We start from the raw sequence: 20,265 nt of genomic DNA, 5'->3' as shown, positions 1-20,265 counted from the left end.
TGAGATAACACGTCTAATGAAAATTACCTCTAAAGGTAAATTAAGCATTTAAGGTAACCACCGCACACTGAAAATAATGGCCCTACTAAAATGAAGAGCATACTGTGAACCTGTTGTTGAGGTACTCGCATGAAAAATGTACCCACTGTTATATTTGTTGAAGAATAGTGCCTCTTCCTGCATGATGCTCACAGTGTAATATGACCAAAGATTGTATTTTGGAAACATGCGGCTTTATCTCAGTCATATTCGATGTGTTTCTACACTTCCTTATCAGACAGATTCAAACAGCCATCCTCCTCCTATGAGGTAAACAAGAGCAGCTCCACAACTGATGCTTATCAACAGAGGATCATGTGATGTTTTTGCTCCCCAGAAAACATGATTAATCATGTTTTCTGGGGAGCAAAAACATCACATCACATCACATCACTCTCAAAACACTTGACAAGGACAGGGAAAGTATAGTATACTTTCCCTGTCCTTGTCAAGTGTTTTGAGTCAAGAGCATTCACATAAAGAAAATATGATACCTGTTATAGGAAAGCTCCGTTTTTACAAATATTAGCGCCTTTACAGCCTGACGAAGACCAGAGAGGTTGAAACGCGTTGTGTTTTTTATGCCCCTGTCTATTCCTTTGAAGATGTGCATTGTTTGTAAACTGGTTTCAGTACACATGTACTTTATAATTCGTTATTAAATCTCATCATCATTCTTTGTCTTATTTACTCTATTTTTGGCCTGCTGAGCTTTCTTTCGCCACTTTTTTGCTTCTTCCTACAAATATTAACATAAATCACATTGGACAGAAAAAAATTATATGATGATGATATATCTATACATTATAAAAAAAACAACAACAACATTGTGACATCATCGGTGATGTTGAGATGCATCGGCTATAAATAGTACCACTGCAATTCCGGCAACTCAAGATCTCGACATCTCAACATCACTTTTATCCATAAGTGAGTGATGTCATCACAATTGCTCAAGTGACATCAGCCGAAGGCTGCCCCATTAGTAATTGCTCGAGTAACCTCACTGGTGACATCATCAATGATGACATCACAATTGCTCAAATGACATCCCTGGTGACATCACCTATTCTAAACACTAGTGCACTCGATTCCTAGGCTCGCCCGCCCTGCAGCTCACCCACCGTGTCGCATACGCAGCTCAGCTGCAACGCAGCCTCGCCTGCTCTAAGACATCACTGATGACATCATCATTGATAACATCATCACTGAACTTATAGCCTCAGCCAGGAAGGATGACATCACTGATGACATCACATCATTAGGTAATTAGGGCAATCACCTAATTAAAAAATCTGTCAGGTCACCCGCACAGTTACTCTACACTTCCTGAAAGTTTCAGCCCAATCACACATAAGTCAAGTCAAGTCAAGTTTATTTGTATAGCACATTTCATACACAGAGACAATTCAAAGTGCTTCACATAAATTGGTTGACAGGAAAATAAAAGAATAAAAGAAGAGAATAAAATGGACATTTAAAAGCATCACAACAAAACTTTAAAAGAATAGTATAAAAAGTGCATTAAGCAACAGGCGCAGCAGTTGCAAAAAGAGCTAAAAACTTATAGAGGACTCATTGGGTTTACATAATAGAACAAATCAATTTATCTATATTGAGTCCCCTGACATCATGACTATAAACATGACTACACACACATAAAACTCAGGTCTGGGTACGGTGTCCTCTTTTCCTCTATACTGCAGTTTGGACGCCGAGCATACCCCCGCTTGTACCTTGCGTCATCTGATGCCCGTCGACAAACATAAAACGGCATAGCTGTGGCCGTCCAAAATTCTGCTCACACACACACACACACACACACACACACACACACACACACACACACACACACACACACACACACACACACACACACACACACACACACACACACACACACACATATATATATATACATATATAAGAATGAGAAGTGTGTGTGTGTGTGTGTGTGTGTGTGTGTGTGTGTGTGTGTGTGTGTGTGTGTGAGCAGAATTTTGGACGGCCACAGCTATGCCGTTTTACGCACGATCGGGCTGAAACTTTCAGGGGGTGTAAAGAGCACCCGTGACCTGACGGAGCCTGATTTTTTTGTCTCCAAGACAAATTTCTCCCAAGGGAGACAAATAAAGAAAACCTTGAACCTTGAACCTTGAAGTGGTTGAAGTAATGACAGATACTGATGGTGTTATAGACATTGTGACATCATCATTTATGATGTTATCAGTGGGATAACACTGACGACATGGAAATAAACACAGGCAATTATGATGTCATCAGTGAGTGGCTGATGAGCAATCATAATTGCTCAAGTGACTTCACTGAAGACATCATCATGGAGTACTCAAGTGACATCACCGGTGACATCACCAATTCTATACGTGATATAATCATTGATTTATGACAGACATACAGTAGTTATATCAGTGATGTCATAAATACTTCCCTTCAGAGGCTATAAGTAGGCAGTGCAAGTCCGGCAACTCAATATCCCGGCATCACTAACAGTGATGAAAAGTGCGATTCACAGGGGCTGGATACCAGGCTACCGAAACACCACGAACAGAGAGGCAATGTCAACTTGCCTCCTCCTGGTCCCTGGGCCTGGGATGATGAAGCCCAAACCCTGGAGAAGAAGAAAGAGAGGGAGAAAGAGAGTACGCCGGAAGGCTTGTTGTTGAAAAGACGAAGGCAAACCAATGCCAACTTAAACGCCCTGTTCACATCGAACAGGTCCGTCAGGAAGACACAGAACTTTTCGCAACTGAATGAATACAGATTATTAGTGATGGAGATGATGGGTGAACATGTAACCCTGGATGATGTTAAACAGGTGGCTGTCAGCCTGCTGCAAGAAAATCATCCCCTTCCCATTCCACGCTGCTTTCTGCCTGTGTTGAAGAGTCAAAAACTGGATGACTTCTTGGCTGTCCTCCTCCTCTACCTGTCTTGTTATTTTGAGCATAAGACCCTGGAGGAACAGAGCATCATGGAGCGCCAGGTCATGGCGGAGGTGGCCAAGGCGAAGGTGGAGCTGGCTCAAAAGGTGCTGGCTATGGCCAAGGCGAAGGTGGAGCTGGCTAAAGAGGTGCTTGCTAAGGCCAACGCGAAGGTGGAGCTGGCTCAAAAGCTGCTGGCCAAATGCTATTTTCATATGGTCAGGAGCCCAGAGGTGCTACAGCACACCAAGAGCGTGGCGTCGACGACCGGCGCAGAGAGGCTGCTGCACGAGTGCTTGTACAGCTTCTTTTGCTACGTCGGCTGGGTCACGCTTGGCAGGAAGGACCTGGAGGGCATCCGCGAGGAGGTGGGCCGTCTCCTGCACTCCGACACCTTCAACACCGCATGCAGGAACAGGTCCAAGGGGCACCCGGAGGACGGCCTCCGCGCCCTGGATGGCTCAGTGAAGACGGCACGAGCCAACACCGAGGTGCAGGGATGTCATGCTTATAAACAACGGAAGTCCCAGAAGCGTCCTCCCATCTGCAGCATTCTAACTCAACGCTCCCCGTTGATGATGTATCTGCTGCCCACTCCCAAAGAGAAGTCGCACCACCTGTTCCTCGGCAGCAAGGGCAGGAAGCACAGGCTGCGGGTCAAGCAGCTGCTGGTGGAGGAGGACCTCCACCAGCAGCTGGCTAGTGGCAGCTTTGGCATTCTAGGCAAGCCATTGGAAGAGTTCAGCCGCACTACCCTGATGCCCATCAGGAGACAATCCGCAGAGTCTAATAACGGTGCACCTTCGACGCCGGCAAGTTTTGGCGTGGCATCCCAATAGGAAATTTTCGCAGAAGCCATTTTGAGTGTCAAAGCATGGTACAGGTTTAACCAATAATGAGGGCCCTAGCACCGAAACACCTAAATTGAACCATCATTCGTTATTAGTTACACCTGTGTTTGCCCTGCTTTGAGACCTGAAAATGGCTTCTGTGAATGTCTATTGCTTCAGTGATGTCACATATTAGATCACAATGCTCTCTAAGTGATGTCATCGGTGATGATGTCACTGTCTAATCACCGATGTTGGAATGTCTATGGATAAGTGACATCTTTGTGATTTATGACATCACTGTGTCTATGACATCATGTCACAAATCACCTAAGCACAGCCATTGTGATATTATTGGTCATGTGATAAATTTCTCTATTTACGCACAGTCATTGTGACATCAGGCATCATCAGTCATTTATGTTGCGTTCGTTTATAACTGGGAGGTCGCAAATTGCCACTTGCTACTAGCAAATAAAACAACGCATTAACTCGGAGGTCCTACTCGCAAACTCAGGTATGATTTCTCAACCCCTAGTTGCTACCAGCGCATAATTTGATTTAATTTCAACATGGCCACCCACGATTGTATGGGTTTAAAATATTTTTGGCACATTTTTCTTTTCTTCAACAATAATTTCTTGGCCTTCAGACCAATCAGCATACCGATACAGTAGTTGGTTAAACCCATACAATTAAACAATGTTATTAGCTGTTAGCTTAGACTAACAGCTATTAGCAGATGGGCAGTATTTTAAATACATGTATTTCAAATATGTATTTCAAATACTTTTGTATTTTTGTCATTTGTATTTGGCTAGACCGAGGAAAATATGATGTAATTTGTATCAAAATACTTTCAGACCTTGTATTTTGTGTATTTTAAATACCAAAAATATTTATTTTATTTCATGTCATTTTATTCTCGAATTGATACATTTTAAATGACGCAGGCTGGAATAAATAAAAAAACACACAAGAGAAAATGTGAGAGATGTCACTTCTACTCCACCTCTGATTGGCTTACCCCTCAGAACAAACAAACCACAAATCAGAGGCAGAGTAGGGTGGGTCTTGAGTCGAACAAGGTTTCAGTACTAGTTTAGACAAGTACTGAAACCTTGTTTGTGTTGGTGGAAATTCCCCCAGAGATAAAGTACTAATCGAAATATGATTAGATAACAAAATGGGTAAATAAATACACTGCTACAAAGCTGACAACCTCCCTGTTTCCATACATTAGCCACAGGATTAGCAAGTTCCGCTCACCATGAATCCTGCGGGAACTTGAAGTAGCATGGTTACATGTTCCTGAAAAGTAACCTTTTGTGGTGGAATAAATAATGTTGCTGTATTCTGTTTCTTCTGGATTTAACTGATGGCATAATCACTGATGACATCACAATTGCTCGAGTGATATATCCCTCATCGAAGGTGAACGTAAAATATATGCCCCCACATTATGACATGATGTCATCATCGGTGATATAATGACATCACTAGAGTAGTGACCTGGACACCAGGCTGAGCCGTCTACAATTCTATGACATCATCGACGACCTGGGGACAGACAGCATACATACATGGTAAATGGACTGCATTTATACAATGCTGCGCTTTACAACGTGCCTACATTCACCCATTCACACACCGAAGGCGGCCAGCTGCCACGCAGGGTGCTGGCACAGCCATCCGGAGCAATTTGTGGTTCAGTGTCTTGCCCAAGGACACTTCGACATGCGGACTGGAGGAGCCGGGGATCAAACCACCAACCACCTTCTTATTAGTGGATGACCTGCTCTACCTCCTGAGCCACATACCATACACCAGTGGTTATGAGGGATGGCACATGCATATACCACAACAGTGGTTCTCAACCTTTTTGCGCCGTGACCCCTAGGCTGGGGTTCACGACCGCCCCCTCCTGCGACTTCAGCAGCTCCTCCTCAGTCCACTCAGTGAAATCCTGTGCTGCCAAATGCACATTATGTGCCGACTCAGCTCACCCATATTTATGTACCGTACATACTGGGAAACCAAAGTAAGTTCTCGGGTTTACTGAAACTGGGGGGTGAATTTTCGCAGCGCGAATTATGCAATTTTCATCTCATCGCCCATTCAATTCAACCGAATAATTCAGGCGTTCCTTTTGCCTTGATGTGAACGTAACCATTATAGTCAGAGCAGGTTTGCTTCTGGGCCCCAGTGTGACCGCATCTCACCCTCTGCTCTCAGCTGTTCAGCCTCCACTGCTCTGGTCTACTGTGTTTAGCTGTGTGTCTGCAGGGAGACACCTTCCTCTCTGAGACCCTTTCTGTCTGCAGGGAGACACCTTCCTCTCTGAGACCCTGTCTGTCTGCAGGGAGACACCTTCCTCTCTGAGACCCTGTCTGTCTGCAGAGAGACACCTTCCTCTCTGAGACCCTGTGTGTCTGCAGAGAGACACCTTCCTGTCTGAGACCCTGTCTGTCTGCAGAGAGACACCTTCCTCTCTGAGACCCTGTGTGTCTGCACGGAGACACCTTCCTGTCTGAGACCCTGTCTGTCTGCAGGGAGACACCTTCCTCTCTGAGACCCTGTGTGTCTGCAGAGACACCTTCCTCTCTGAGACCCTGTCTGTCTGCAGAGAGACACCTTCTCTGAGACCCTGTCTGTCTGCAGAGAGACACCTTCTCTGAGACCCTGTCTGTCTGCAGGGAGACACCTTCCTCTCTGAGACCCTGTCTGTCTGCAGAGAGACACCTGTCTGTCTGCAGAGAGACACCTTCTCTGAGACCCTGTCTGTCTGCAGAGAGACACCTTCCTCCCTGAGAGCCTGTGTGTCTGCAGAGAGACACCTTCCTCCCTGAGAGCCTGTGTGTCTGCAGAGAGACACCTTCCTCTCTGAGACCCTGTCTGTCTGCAGGGAGACACCTTCCTCTCTGAGACCCTGTCTGTCTGTAGAGAAACACCTTCTTCTCTGAGACCCTGTCTGTCTGCAGAGATACACCTTCCTCTCTGAGAGCCTGTTTGTCTGCAGAGAGACACCTTCTCTGAGACCCTGTCTGTCTGCAGGGAGACACCATTCTATCTGAGACCCTGTCTGTCTGTAGAGAAACACCTTCTTCTCTGAGACCCTGTCTGTCTGCAGAGATACACCTTCCTCTCTGAGAGCCTGTTTGTCTGCAGAGAGACACCTTCCCTGAGACCCTGTCTGTCTGCAGGGAGACACCTTCTCTGAGACCCTGTCTGTCTGCAGGGAGACACCTTCCTCTCTGAGACCCTGTCTGTCTGCAGAGAGACACCTTCCTCTCTGAGACCCTGTCTGTCTGCAGAGAGACACCTTCTTCTCTGAGACCCTGTATGTCTGCAGGGAGAGACCTCTGAGACCCTGTCTGTCTGCAGAGAGACACCTTCTTCTCTGAGACCCTGTGTGTCTGCAGAGAGACACCTTCTTCTCTGAGACCCTGTCTGTCTGCAGGGAGAGACCTCTGAGACCCTGTGTGTCTGCAGAGAGACACCTTCCTCTCTGATACCCTGTGTGTCTGCAGAGAGACACCTTCTTCTCTGAGACCCTGTCTGTCTGCAGAGAGACACCTTCCTCTCTGAGACCCTGTCTGTCTGCAGATAGACACCTTCTTCTCTGAGACCCTGTCTGTCTGCAGGGAGACACCTTCCTCTCTGAGAGCCTGTCTGTCTGCAGGGAGACACCTTCTTCTCTGAGACCCTGTCTGTCTGCAGGGAGACACCTTCCTCTCTGAGACCCTGTCTGTCTGCAGAGAGACACCTTCTCTGAGACCCTGTCTGTCTGCAGGGAGAGACCTCTGAGACCCTGTCTGTCTGTAGAGAAACACCTTCCTCTCTGAGAGCCTGTCTGTCTGCAGAGAGACACCTTCTTCTCTGAGACCCTGTCTGTCTGCAGGGAGACACCTTCCTCTCTGAGACCCTGTCTGTCTGCAGAGATACACCTTCCTCTCTGAGACCCTGTCTGTCTGCAGAGAGAGACCTCTGAGAGCCTGTCTGTCTGCAGGGAGACACCTTCTTCTCTGAGACCCTAGCTGTCATTGGTAATTATGGCCTGAGATAAACTGCTGGAACAGCTGGAGCCGCCCTCCAACAGACAGCATCAAGGTCAAGCTCTGGAGAACACAATAGAAATTGGCCACTTGAGGAAAATAACCATAACAGTGAAGTTGAGTGTTTACGTGGTTGTATCCCCCCCCCCCCCCAATTAGGTTTTAATTTGGCTTTTTATTATATTCTTTTCATAACCACTTCTTTATACAAAGTATTTTTATGAGCTGTATAGCCTAGTTAGTTTGCTAGCTATTTGTTATTTGAGGACCACATTGGAAAGAAGTGTTTTGTAAAACGCATGTTGAACCTCATGTCTGCTAACATGTTTGATTATAGCCAACTTTTTATTACCCATTACAAATGCAATCAATGAATCAAGCAAGCAATCACTATGATGTATTTTGTGCCATAGCATAAGTTCAAGAAAAAATATGAATGTATTGTTAATGTATAGTCAAGTAGTTGTAATAGGCTACATCACATCATTGATAGTCTGTTTGACAATAAGTTAATCACATTTTTTGCCTCGAAATTCTACTTCTCTGGATTGTAAATTAAGCAGGAATAATGTTCTGCTCTACAGTTCTTCATCGTTTCTGTTAGCTATATCATTTTAATAAAGCTTCAACTGAACAACGGTTTGTTATCCGGTTCCTTCTGCCAGCGGCCCGTGATGAACACATATTGGGCTCAGTCCTGAGTAAATATCTGAGCTTTAGAGTGCCGGGCTGGGCAGTACTTAAAGCCGCGAGCCGTAACTCTGCCCCCAGCCGACAGATAAAGTGAGCAGGTAATAAATAATAAGAAGCAGCAGAAGACCTTGGAGGTGGACCCTGAACTAATTTAATGTCCCCTCTTCTGAATTTAAATTAGACTGTAATCCAAAGCTGCTTTTTCAAATCATAACAATAAAGCGTGGCTATAGAGAGCGACCATATAGGACTATAGGGCAGCATGTTGCTGGGCTGCTGGCACAATGGGAAACAACGCAAGGAATACGATACTGCATCATGGATTTTGATTAATCGGAAGGACTCTGGGTAGTATTAAATATTTATGGGATGAGGCTTTGTTTCAATAACTACAAAAATGTCTCTGTCATCAATCTCTGTCATTTCTCAGAGGACCGCTCACTTTCACTTTGGAGAAATGAGGAACTAGGGCATATAGATTTCTATCTGAAATCACTTTCACTTTGGAGAAATGAAGAACTAGGGCATATAGATGTCTATCTGAAATCAGTGGGAGAAGTAGAAATCAATAATGTTTCTTGAAAGATTCAGAATAAAAAAAGAGTGAATGGCATCAATCTAACATCCAGCCAAAGATAGACCGAGAGATAGACTAGAAGGGCACTCAAGAGCACAATCTGCTGATTGAAATAAAGTCCGATTAGATCCGCTCAGAAATGTAACAGGTTCTTCCTTGGTCCATGCTACACCGTTCCACCAAGTTTCATGAAAATCGGCCCAGTAGATTTCCGTAATCCTGTTAACGCCTTGGACAGACTGCAGCGGCATTTTTCACGTATTTCCGTCTGCAATTGGTCGATTTCAAACTGGCCCCTCCTCTCATCACTGCAAAGCATGCTGGGATACCTGGCGACACGATCCAATACAAAATGAATGGGCAGCAGCAACAGCCAGCGTCTACAAACGTCGCTGCAGTCTGCACGTATAGCATAACAGTCAAGCAACAGAAATGATCTACCTCGACTCCTTTCACTTTTGTGTCTCTGCACACCAGTTCAGCAAGCTAACCAATTACCTTTAGTCTTTGTCTCCTAGAACACATACTTGAAGAATTCAGTTACTCAAATTATTTTGAGGGAATAGTAGGCTATAACATTTTTTTTTATTGAATTCTTTATTTCGACAGGACAGTGCACATTCATGAACAGCCATCTATATAGAAATACAGGGTAACTGTAAATATGCCGGAGTTAGCAGGAGCTAATTTTCATCCGCAGTCCTCATTACATAAAAATAAACATACAATGAGACAAAGCATGGTAAACGACAACAACACAGAAAAAGGATAAGCAGTACTAATACCAAATACTACTAATACTAATGCCAACAAGAGAATAAATACAGACTAAAATTAATACAAAACTAAAATGGTGAAGTACAGAGTGCAATAAGAGAATGTCCAATAGGGAGTTAAGATGGGTTATGGGTGCATACTTGATTAGTTTTGAGCCATTCCTTGAGTCTTATTTTGGGCATTCCCTTGTTGCAGGTGGGAGGCCGTTCCAGATGCTCCCACCCACAACAGACAGAACGTTTTTGCCAAAGGCGGTGCGCCTGTATGAAATCTGGACATCACCTCTGGCACGCCCTAGTGGTCATGCCGCCCACTAGCTGTTCTCAGCTTGTAGAATTCACTCATGGGGGGAGGCGCCAGTCCATGTAGACACTTAAAAACAAAACATGCATATCTAAAAGATTTAAAATGATCAAAGTCAAGGAAATTATGCTTCTGCAGAATGTTGCATATATGGGAGGAGAGAGGTTTTTTTCGCAAATATTTTCAGAGCTTTTTTGAAGAGGGATTCGATGGGCTTGAGGGCTGTATATATAACATGCATAGCGGAAACTGTGTACTGTTAATCTGAGTCTCGACAAGCCCTGAGATGCCAAGTTGACTTGAAAAGACATAATTTACACCTTGTTTTGAACTGAAATCTGCACTGTAGCAGTCTTTTCAAGTCAACTTGGCATCTCAGGGCTTTTGAAGACTGGGATTACACCAGACGAGCAGAGCCATGGCCCCACGTTGTTGTCTTTTCTGTTTGAAACCATTCACCTGCATTATTTAGGAGAATGCTTTGCTGTGAGACTCCAAGACTGTTTTGTGGACTAGAAAGCTCCACCGGTCCTTCCATCGCCATATGGGGATGACTGAATTTTCATTTTTGGGTGAACTTAACTCCTTTAACTGTCAAAGTTGAACAATCCCTCTCCAACGTGTCTGCTTCTCTTCATCTCCATCGCCTCCTTTGTAACTGGTGTAGATTGAATATGGGACTGACTTCTACCTGATCAGTGTACTTCATGTCCCTAATGTGTTGGTACATTGATGCACAGTATAGCTGAGTCAAATGAGGGTAAATGGCCACGGGGCTACTGGTAACTAACAGGCAAACATAAAGGAATGGAGGGGAATGGAATGAAAAGCTATGAATTTATGATCACCAGCACATTTTCATTTCCGGTTACCACAGGCAGAAGATGATATACTGAACATATCGCACAAATCATGTACAGCACTTTGGATCATTTCTAGAACGCCTTCGAGGCAGTGGTGATGAGAAAGTTGAGGAAAGAGAACTCATATTCCATATTTCTTTCGCCTAAAAGATGTACCAAACATGTAAGGAACACGGACTGCCGGCCTTTTCCGCCCGACGATACAGAAGACTGTGTGGCGTGTGATAAAACGGAGAAGTCAAAGTAGGGTGAGAGTGGCAGTGATGGCATTATTCAGAGTGGCAGTGATGTGGCATTATTCAGCCTTCAGGTGGCCCACGGGAGGAGGACAGCGAGAGGACGGCTGATGTTAGCTTCCCAGGCCACCTGCTGCCCGCTGGGCTGCCGAGTCCCACCACGCTCATAATGACGTTTGACAGACGAGATGACAGGTGCCGTGGCGGCCGAGATACAGTGAATTCTTAGACGTTATCTCACACCTGGGCACCGCTGCTCTGCTGCTCCAAGGTGAGAGTGTCTGCCGGGAGGCGGTGGTGGTTTCTAAGTGGACAGGCGATGCATCATTCAGCGCGCAGCAGGACCGTCCACAGAGGTATCCTCTCAGCAGAACCGTGGCAGCTGTGATGACGGTCGCACATCTGAATAATCGTGTGGCGTTAATGTATGACTGTTGACTGGACCTTGACCTAATGTGGTGTGTGCCTCGTAGAGTGAGGGCAAAAATTGTTCTCGACACGACAGAGGAGGAGTTACCGGAGGAAATCCAGTGTGCGTGCGTGTGTGTGTGTGTGTGTGTGCGCGCATGTGTGTGCGCTCACGTGTGTATCATGCAAGCATGTCTGTGTGATATCCCGGTGTGACTAATTGGCTGATCCTAAGTCTCACCCCACCCCCTGTAGTTACTGTTATAGGCAGCTGACAGTCAAACTAGAACGTCAGACAAACATTAATATCTAAAAAAATATTATGTTTCTATGATAAGATAAGACTAAAGCATTGTGCTGGCATGAAGAGGGAGAGAAACTACTAAAGCATGGTGCTGGCATGGAGAGGGAGAGAGAGACAAAAGCATGGTGCTGACATGGAGAGGGAGAGAGACTAAAGCATGGTGCTGACATGGAGAGGGAGAGAGACTAAAGCATGGTGCTGACATAGAAAGTGAGAGAGAGACTAAAGCATGGTGCTGACATGGAGAGGGAGAGAGACTAAAGCATGGTGCTGACATAGAAAGTGAGAGAGAGACTAAAGCATGGTGCTGACATGGAGAGGGAGAGAGAGACTACTAAAGCATGGTGCTGGCATGGAGAGGGAGAGAGAGACTAAAGCATGGTGCTGGCATGGAGAGGGAGAGAGAGACTAAAGCATGGTGCTGGCATGGAGAGGGAGAGAGAGACTAAAGCATGGTGCTGGCATGGAGAGGGAGAGAGAGACTAAAGCATGGTGCTGGCATGGAGAGAGAGAGAGACTAAAGCATGGTGCTGGCATGGAGAGGGAGAGAGAGACTAAAGCATGGTGCTGACATGGAGAGGGAGAGAGAGAGACTAAAGCATGGTGCTGACATGGAGAGAGAGAGAGACTAAAGCATGGTGCTGGCATGGAGAGAGAGAGACTAAAGCATGGTGCTGGCATGGAGAGGGAGAGAGAGAGACTAAAGCATGGTGCTGACATGGAGAGAGAGAGAGACTAAAGCATGGTGCTGGCATGGAGAGAGAGAGACTAAAGCATGGTGCTGGCATGGAGAGGGAGAGAGAGAGAGACTAAAGCATGGTGCTGACATGGAGAGGGAGAGAGAGACTAAAGCATGGTGCTGACATGGAGAGAGAGAGAGACTAAAGCATGGTGCTGACATGGAGAGGGAGAGAGAGACTAAAGCATGGTGCTGGCATGGAGAGAGGGAGAGAGAGACTAAAGCATTGTGCTGACATGGAGAGAGAGAGAGAGACTAAAGCATGGTGCTGGCATGGAGAGAGAGAGAGACTAAAGCATGGTGCTGACATGGAGAGAGAGAGAGACTAAAGCATGGTGCTGGCATGGAGAGGGAGAGAGAGACTAAAGCATGGTGCTGACATGGAGAGAGAGAGAGAGACTAAAGCATGGTGCTGGCATGGAGAGAGAGAGAGACTAAAGCATGGTGCTGGCATGGAGAGAGGGAGAGAGAGACTAAAGCATTGTGCTGACATGGAGAGGGAGAGAGAGACTAAAGCATGGTGCTGACATGGAGAGAGAGAGAGACTAAAGCATGGTGCTGGCTAGGGCTGGGTCGGTTTGAAAATTTTAAAACCGGTTCGATATTGCCGTCTAAACCGGATCGAACCGGTATACCGATTTTTTTTGTAATTAAAAAAAAAAAAAAAAAAAACTTTTTTTTTTTTTTTTTTTCCAAGCAGGGCTCCTGAGTGTGGCCCATAACTGTCTGTAGTGCAACTTCAGTCCACCTGATAGCGATAATACACCTCTAAGCTGGTATTGTCAACCAGCAATGATACTGAATAAAAAGAAGCAGGACACCTGTGTAACAAACACACCCTGTATTTATTTCTCATAACTATTCAGCTCAACTTTTCTTCTAAACATCAAAATAATAAATGAAATAAGACTTCTGCCTATAGTGCAACTTGAGAAAAAGGCTAATAAAAACACAAGCAGTGCAATCAGAATGGATTGGCTTACAGCTGAGCTGCCTTCTAAACTTCAAAACTCACAAATTCACACAATATAGGGCCTAGGCATGGGTCGGTTTGAACATTTTGAAACCGGTTCGATATTCCCCAAAAAAACGTATCAAAGCGGCTGCAGTTGGTGGCGATAATGCACCTCTAAGCTGGTATGCTGCCAACCAGCACGAACACTGAATACAAATAAGCAGAACCTTTTAACTGTAACAACACACTGTTTTTATTTCTCATAACTATTCAGCTTAACTTTTCTTCAAACATCAACATAATAAACAAAATAAGACTTTTGCCTACTAGTGCAACTTGAGAAGAGGCTAATACGAACAATAGTGCAATCAGAATAAACTGGCAAAAAAAAAAAAAAAAAAACTAAAAAAAAAACTAAAAAAAAAAAAAAAAAAAAAAAAAAAAAAAAAAAAATTTAGGTTTTTTCGGTTTGCACGTGATCAAACCGGTTTGGGCTCGTATACCGAACCGAACCGGTAAAACCGGAAATCGACCCATGCCTAGTGCTGGCATGGAGAGAGAGAGAGACTAAAGCATGGTGCTGACATGGAGAGAGAGAGAGACTAAAGCATGGTGCTGGCATGGAGAGGGAGAGAGAGACTAAAGCATGGTGCTGACATGGAGAGGGAGAGAGAGAGACTAAAGCATGGGGCTGGCATGGAGAGGGAGAGAGAGACTAAAGCATGGTGCTGGCATGGAGAGAGAGAGAGAGACTAAAGCATTGTGCTGGCATGGAGAGAGAGAGAGAGACTAAAGCATGGGGCTGACATGGAGAGAGAGAGAGACTAAAGCATGGTGCTGGCATGGAGAGAGAGAGAGAGACTAAAGCATGGTGCTGACATAGAAAGTGAGAGAGAGACTAAAGCAAGGTGCTGACATGGAGAGGGAGAGAGAGATTAAAGCATGGGGCTGGCATGGAGAGAGAGAGAGAGACTAAAGCATTGTGCTGGCATGGAGAGAGAGAGAGAGACTAAAGCATGGTGCTGGCATGGAGAGAGGGAGAGAGAGACTAAAGCATTGTGCTGGCATGGAGAGAGAGAGAGATACTAAAGCATGGTGCTGACATGGAGAGAGGGAGAGAGAGACTAAAGCATTGTGCTGGCATGGAGAGAGAGAGAGAGACTAAAGCATGGTGCTGGCATGGAGAGAGGGAGAGAGAGACTAAAGCATTGTGCTGGCATGGAGAGAGGGAGAGATAGACTAAAGCATGGTGCTGGCATGGAGAGAGGGAGAGAGACTAAAGCATGGTGCTGGCATGGAGAGAGGGAGAGAGAGACTAAAGCATTGTGCTGACATGGAGAGAGAGAGAGAGATACTAAAGCATGGTGCTGGCATGGAGAGAGGGAGAGAGACTAAAGCATGGTGCTGGCATGGAGAGAGGGAGAGAGAGACTAAAGCATTGTGCTGACATGGAGAGAGAGAGAGAGATACTAAAGCATGGTGCTGGCATGGAGAGAGAGAGAGAGACTAAAGCATTGTGCTGGCATGGAGAGAGGGAGAGAGAGACTAAAGCATTGTGCTGACATGGAGAGAGAGAGAGAGATACTAAAGCATGGTGCTGGCATGGAGAGAGGGAGAGAGACTAAAGCATTGTGCTGACATGGAGAGAGAGAGAGACTAAAGCATGGTGCTGGCATGGAGAGGGAGAGAGACTAAAGCATGGTGCTGACATGGAGAGAGAGAGAGACTAAAGCATGGTGCTGGCGTGGAGAGGGAGAGAGAGAGACTATAGCATGGTGCTGACATGGAGAGAGAGAGAGACTAAAGCATGGTGCTGGCATGGAGAGAGAGAGAGACTAAAGCATGGTGCTGGCATGGAGAGAGAGAGAGACTAAAGCATGGTGCTGGCATGGAGAGGGAGAGAGACTAAAGCATGGTGCTGGCATGGAGAGAGAGAGAGACTAAAGCATGGTGCTGGCATGGAGAGGGAGAGAGACTAAAGCATGGTGCTGGCATGGAGAGGGAGAGAGACTAAAGCATGGTGCTGGCATGGAGAGAGAGAGAGACTAAAGCATGGTGCTGGCATGGAGAGGGAGAGAGACTAAAGCATGGTGCTGACATGGAGAGAGAGAGAGACTAAAGCATGGTGCTGGCGTGGAGAGGGAGAGAGAGAGACTATAGCATGGTGCTGACATGGAGAGAGAGAGAGACTAAAGCATGGTGCTGGCATGGAGAGGGAGAGAGACTAAAGCATGGTGCTGACATGGAGAGAGAGAGAGACTAAAGCATGGTGCTGGCGTGGAGAGGGAGAGAGAGAGACTATAGCATGGTGCTGACATGGAGAGAGAGAGAGACTAAAGCATGGTGCTGGCATGGAGAGAGAGAGAGACTAAAGCATGGTGCTGGCATGGAGAGGGAGAGAGAGACTAAAGCATGGTGCTGACATGGAGAGAGAGAGAGACTAAAGCATGGTGCTGGCATGGAGAGAGAGAGAGACTAAAGCATGGTGCTGGCATGGAGAGGGAGAGAGAGATTAAAGCATGGTGCTGACATGGAGAGAGAGAGAGAGACTAAAGCATGGTGCTGTCATGGAGAGAGAGAGAGAGACTAAAGCATTGTGCTGGCATGGAGAGAGGGAGAGAGAGACTAAAGCATGGTGCTGACATGGAGAGAGAGAGAGAGACTAAAGCATGGTGCTGGCATGGAGAGAGAGAGAGAGACTAAAGCATGGTGCTGACATGGAGAGAGAGAGAGACTAAAGCATGGTGCTGGCATGGAGAGGGAGAGAGAGACTAAAGCATGGTGCTGACATGGAGAGGGAGAGAGAGATTAAAGCATGGGGCTGGCATGGAGAGGGAGAGAGAGACTAAAGCATGGTGCTGGCATGGAGAGAGAGAGAGAGACTAAAGCATTGTGCTGGCATAGAGAGAGGGAGAGAGAGACTAAAGCATGGTGCTGACATGGAGAGAGAGAGAGAGACTAAAGCATGGTGCTGACATGGAGAGGGAGAGAGAGACTAAAGCATGGTGCTGACATGGAGAGAGAGAGAGACTAAAGCATGGTGCTGGCATGGAGAGGGAGAGAGAGATTAAAGCATGGGGCTGGCATGGAGAGGGAGAGAGAGACTAAAGCATGGTGCTGGCATGGAGAGAGAGAGAGAGACTAAAGCATGGTGCTGACATGGAGAGAGAGAGAGAGACTAAAGCATGGTGCTGACATGGTGAGTGAGAGAGAGACTAAAGCATGGTGCTGACATAGAAAGTGAGAGAGAGACTAAAGCAAGGTGCTGACATGGAGAGGGAGAGACTAAAGCATGGTGCTGACATGGAGAGGGAGAGAGAGACTAAAGCAAGGTGCTGACATGGAGAGGGAGAGACTAAAGCATGGTGCTGACATGGAGAGGGAGAGAGAGACTAAAGCATGGTGCTGACATGGTGAGTGAGAGAGAGACTAAAGTGGCTCTCCGCTTAGGTATCCAGACTAGCCTTTTTAATGTGTTTCTTGGTATTCTTCTTTGGTTTTAAGGCACAGCTGAATTGTGCTGTTTTTGTACGCATGTTTTCTGCTGTTTTGCACCTTTCTTTCTGCTTGTTGCTCATCTTGTTTGCTAATGGAGGACATACGTCTGCTGACTTGTGTTTTATCCTGGTCAGAATGGTTTGAAACGATGTACTGTTGCCAGTGTGGCAACGGTGTGAATAGAAATGACTCAAGTTTGTGATCAATGCAACGTAATTAACAGCAATATAAAAGGCTGTTACGACATGTCTTTGACCTCATGCATTTCTCTGGGTCTGTACGTCGATGTCTCCTTCATGCTGTTATCAGCATGATAGTGCAGCCGCAGTATCAATGGCATCTCCATCAATGCCTGTCTGCCCCTTGTTTAGTATTCTACTACAGAAATATTACAAACTATCACCATACTTCACCATTTTAAAACTATTTGCACTCCAGCTGCAGAAATTGCTTCATAAATAATACATTTGAGTTATTTATTCATTACAACTGCTAGCATCGTTACACACACGTTTTATGCAGTCCTCCGTTTCAGTTTCTTTACTCCCATTGCTCAATAACTTTAGCTTCACTTTTTCCCTCCTGTTATCCTGCTGCATATGAATGCTGCATAACGTTTTTCTTGCTGCGCTAGCGCATACTGTACGCGGTGCTGCCACTGCGCGGCCTCGCCTGCTGTATTTGTCATAGACATTGTGCCATCATCACTGATGATGTCATAGACATTGTGACATTATCAGTGATGTCACAATTGCTTGAGTGTAACCAAAAAACACAATTTCTCGAGTGACATCACTGATGATACGATGACGATGATGTCACAATGTCTATGACATTATCAGTGATGTCACAATGTCTATGACATCATCAGTGACATCACAATTGCTCCTATCACATCAGTGCAGATGTCACAATGTCTATGACATCATCAGTGGCATCACAATATTGCATAAGGTTAATTGTGACACAATTGCGAGTGTAACCAAAAACGTGATCAAAAACGTGACCAAACGTGCTCGAAGAAGAATTCTCTTGGAGTGTAAACAGGAACATCCACCCAAAGCTTCAGCTTGGATGAATGACCTGATGCTATTCCTTAAGCTAGAAAAAATAAAATACTCCATTAGAGGGTCAACCCAAAAATTCCATACAACATGGGACCCTTTAGTGTTTTATTTTGAAAGGCTCAGGACACTTCCCCCAAATTAAAGAGGAATTATAACTATCTTTTATTATCTATTTGTGATTGAGTCTAGTCGAAAACAAAAAAACAACAAAATGCTTGTCAATGTTTGTGAGAAAACAATATCTTTTGTTGAATAAAAATATATATTAAAAAAAAAAAATGTGACCAGCAAAACGTGACCAAAATTGCAGAACCCACTTCAGCTTGCAGAGGTTTAATGGTGAAACAGTTAGTTAGCTGCTGAACTTTTATTTTTTATTTAACTTTTATTGTTATTCAATGAATCATTAAACACAAGGCTATACAAAGTACATGTATGTATGTTAAAAACAGGAAGGATGACAAAAATGTCATTATGAGGCACCATGGTGAGGTTGCAATTACTAAAGAGATCCGATAATAACAAAGAAATAATGAGAATTTATGATTGTCGTGTGCTTGATACGTTCTTGTGTGGCTCAATGGGCCATGTTTTGTACAGATTATTATGTTTTAATTTGAGGTAGAGGCAGAATAAGCCCCGCCCACATAGGCTGTCCTGACCTGTCTCTACCTGCTTTGGTTGATTTCCTTTTCTCTGTTTCTTTTTTTAATATGTGCATGCATATAAATAAAATAAAATTATAAAATAAAAATGGGCAGAGCTTAGGACTCACATTAACCCCCCCCCCCCCCCCCAGTTGGGGGAAAACTTGGGGAAGATTTGGCTTCCCCAATTTTTTTTTTTTTTTTAGTTATTGTCCCTACAGTCATATTTTCAAAGAGCAAACAAACTGCAGTGATGAAACAAAAAATAATAAGCACGTCCCATATTGCAACCACAGTGCAGCATCTTATAACATCTGTCAGATCAGACAGGGACTCTGCCCACACCTACCTGCCCACATCTTCCGTCTGGACTAGTGAGGCTTCCCCCTAAGCAGCCCCCTGAGAGCCTCTCTCCAGCCCTACAACTTACCCTGCCGCTCACCTCATCTCCAACCTCCTCCAATTAGCCTCGTTATGCCCATCCTGCACTCCATCCAACAATTCAAAACGCTGGTGTACGAGGCTGCAAGGTGGTAGGTAGCCTCACAATTCCACTATTCATTCGTTTCACTCAATCATAGTCTGAGAGAAGCACCCTAATATGGCACTGCAGGCTCCATTCAACAAGACCCTACTTTTTCCTACATTTACAGTAGCAATCACAATGTGTTGTCTGTTGAGTCAGGCTATTCATCTTCCTCAATATTGCGTAGTTTCCAATACCGAGGCGTTTTTACCGTTGCGCTGCACCAGCGGTCCTGCCGGGGTCATACGTTGGAAAAGTCAGGACGGTCGGTCACTTATGGACGTTTAGTGAGTTTAGTGGGAAAATGGCCGTAGCTAGAGATAGGAAGGTGGTAGAGAGTAGGAATAGTCGCTAGGGGGATATGAGTGGTGTGAGGGGGGGGGGGGGGGGGGGGGATGGAGAGAAGGTGCCATAGGGATAGGAAGGTGCTAGAGAGTCAGGATTCAAAGGGTGGGATTAGTGGCTAGGGGGATATGGGTGGTGGTGGGGGGGGGGGGGGGGTGAGGAGAAAGAAACACAGGACGGCACGGTGGCTCAGTGGTTAACACTGTTGCCTCACAGCAAGAAGGTCCCGGGTTCGAACCCCGGTCCGTCCCAGGTCCTTTCTGTGTGGAGTTTGCATGTTCTCCCCGTGTCCGTGTGGGTTTTCTCCGGGTGCTCCGGTTTCCTCCCACCATCAAGAAAGACATGTATGTTAGGGTTAATACTCCTGTCAGTGCCCCTGACCAAGGTATTGGTAAAAGAACTGGAGTTGGTCCCCGGGCGCTGCACAGTGGCTGCCCACTGCTCCTAGTTCTAGGAAGGTT

The 20,265-nt window shown here is 45.6% G+C and overlaps 1 protein-coding gene across 1 annotated transcript; it reads left to right on the top strand.

Annotated features, from left to right (window-relative positions):
* Positions 1-2,830: 2,830 nt before the first annotated feature.
* Positions 2,831-3,820, top strand: LOC310796156 (protein phosphatase 1 regulatory subunit 36-like; the record flags this gene model as incomplete). Its single annotated transcript, XM_083658300.1, has 1 exon — positions 2,831-3,820. The coding sequence occupies one exon, from the start codon at positions 2,831-2,833 to the stop codon at positions 3,818-3,820; it is 990 nt and encodes a 329-aa protein (XP_083514426.1).
* Between the last annotated feature and the right edge of the window lie 16,445 nt (positions 3,821-20,265).

The sequence above is a fragment of the Poromitra crassiceps genome, assembly GCF_964638095.1.
Source record: "Poromitra crassiceps genome assembly, chromosome: 22".
Classification (NCBI taxonomy): domain Eukaryota; kingdom Metazoa; phylum Chordata; class Actinopteri; order Beryciformes; family Melamphaidae; genus Poromitra; species Poromitra crassiceps.
This window is presented reverse-complemented; position numbering and strand designations above follow the sequence as displayed.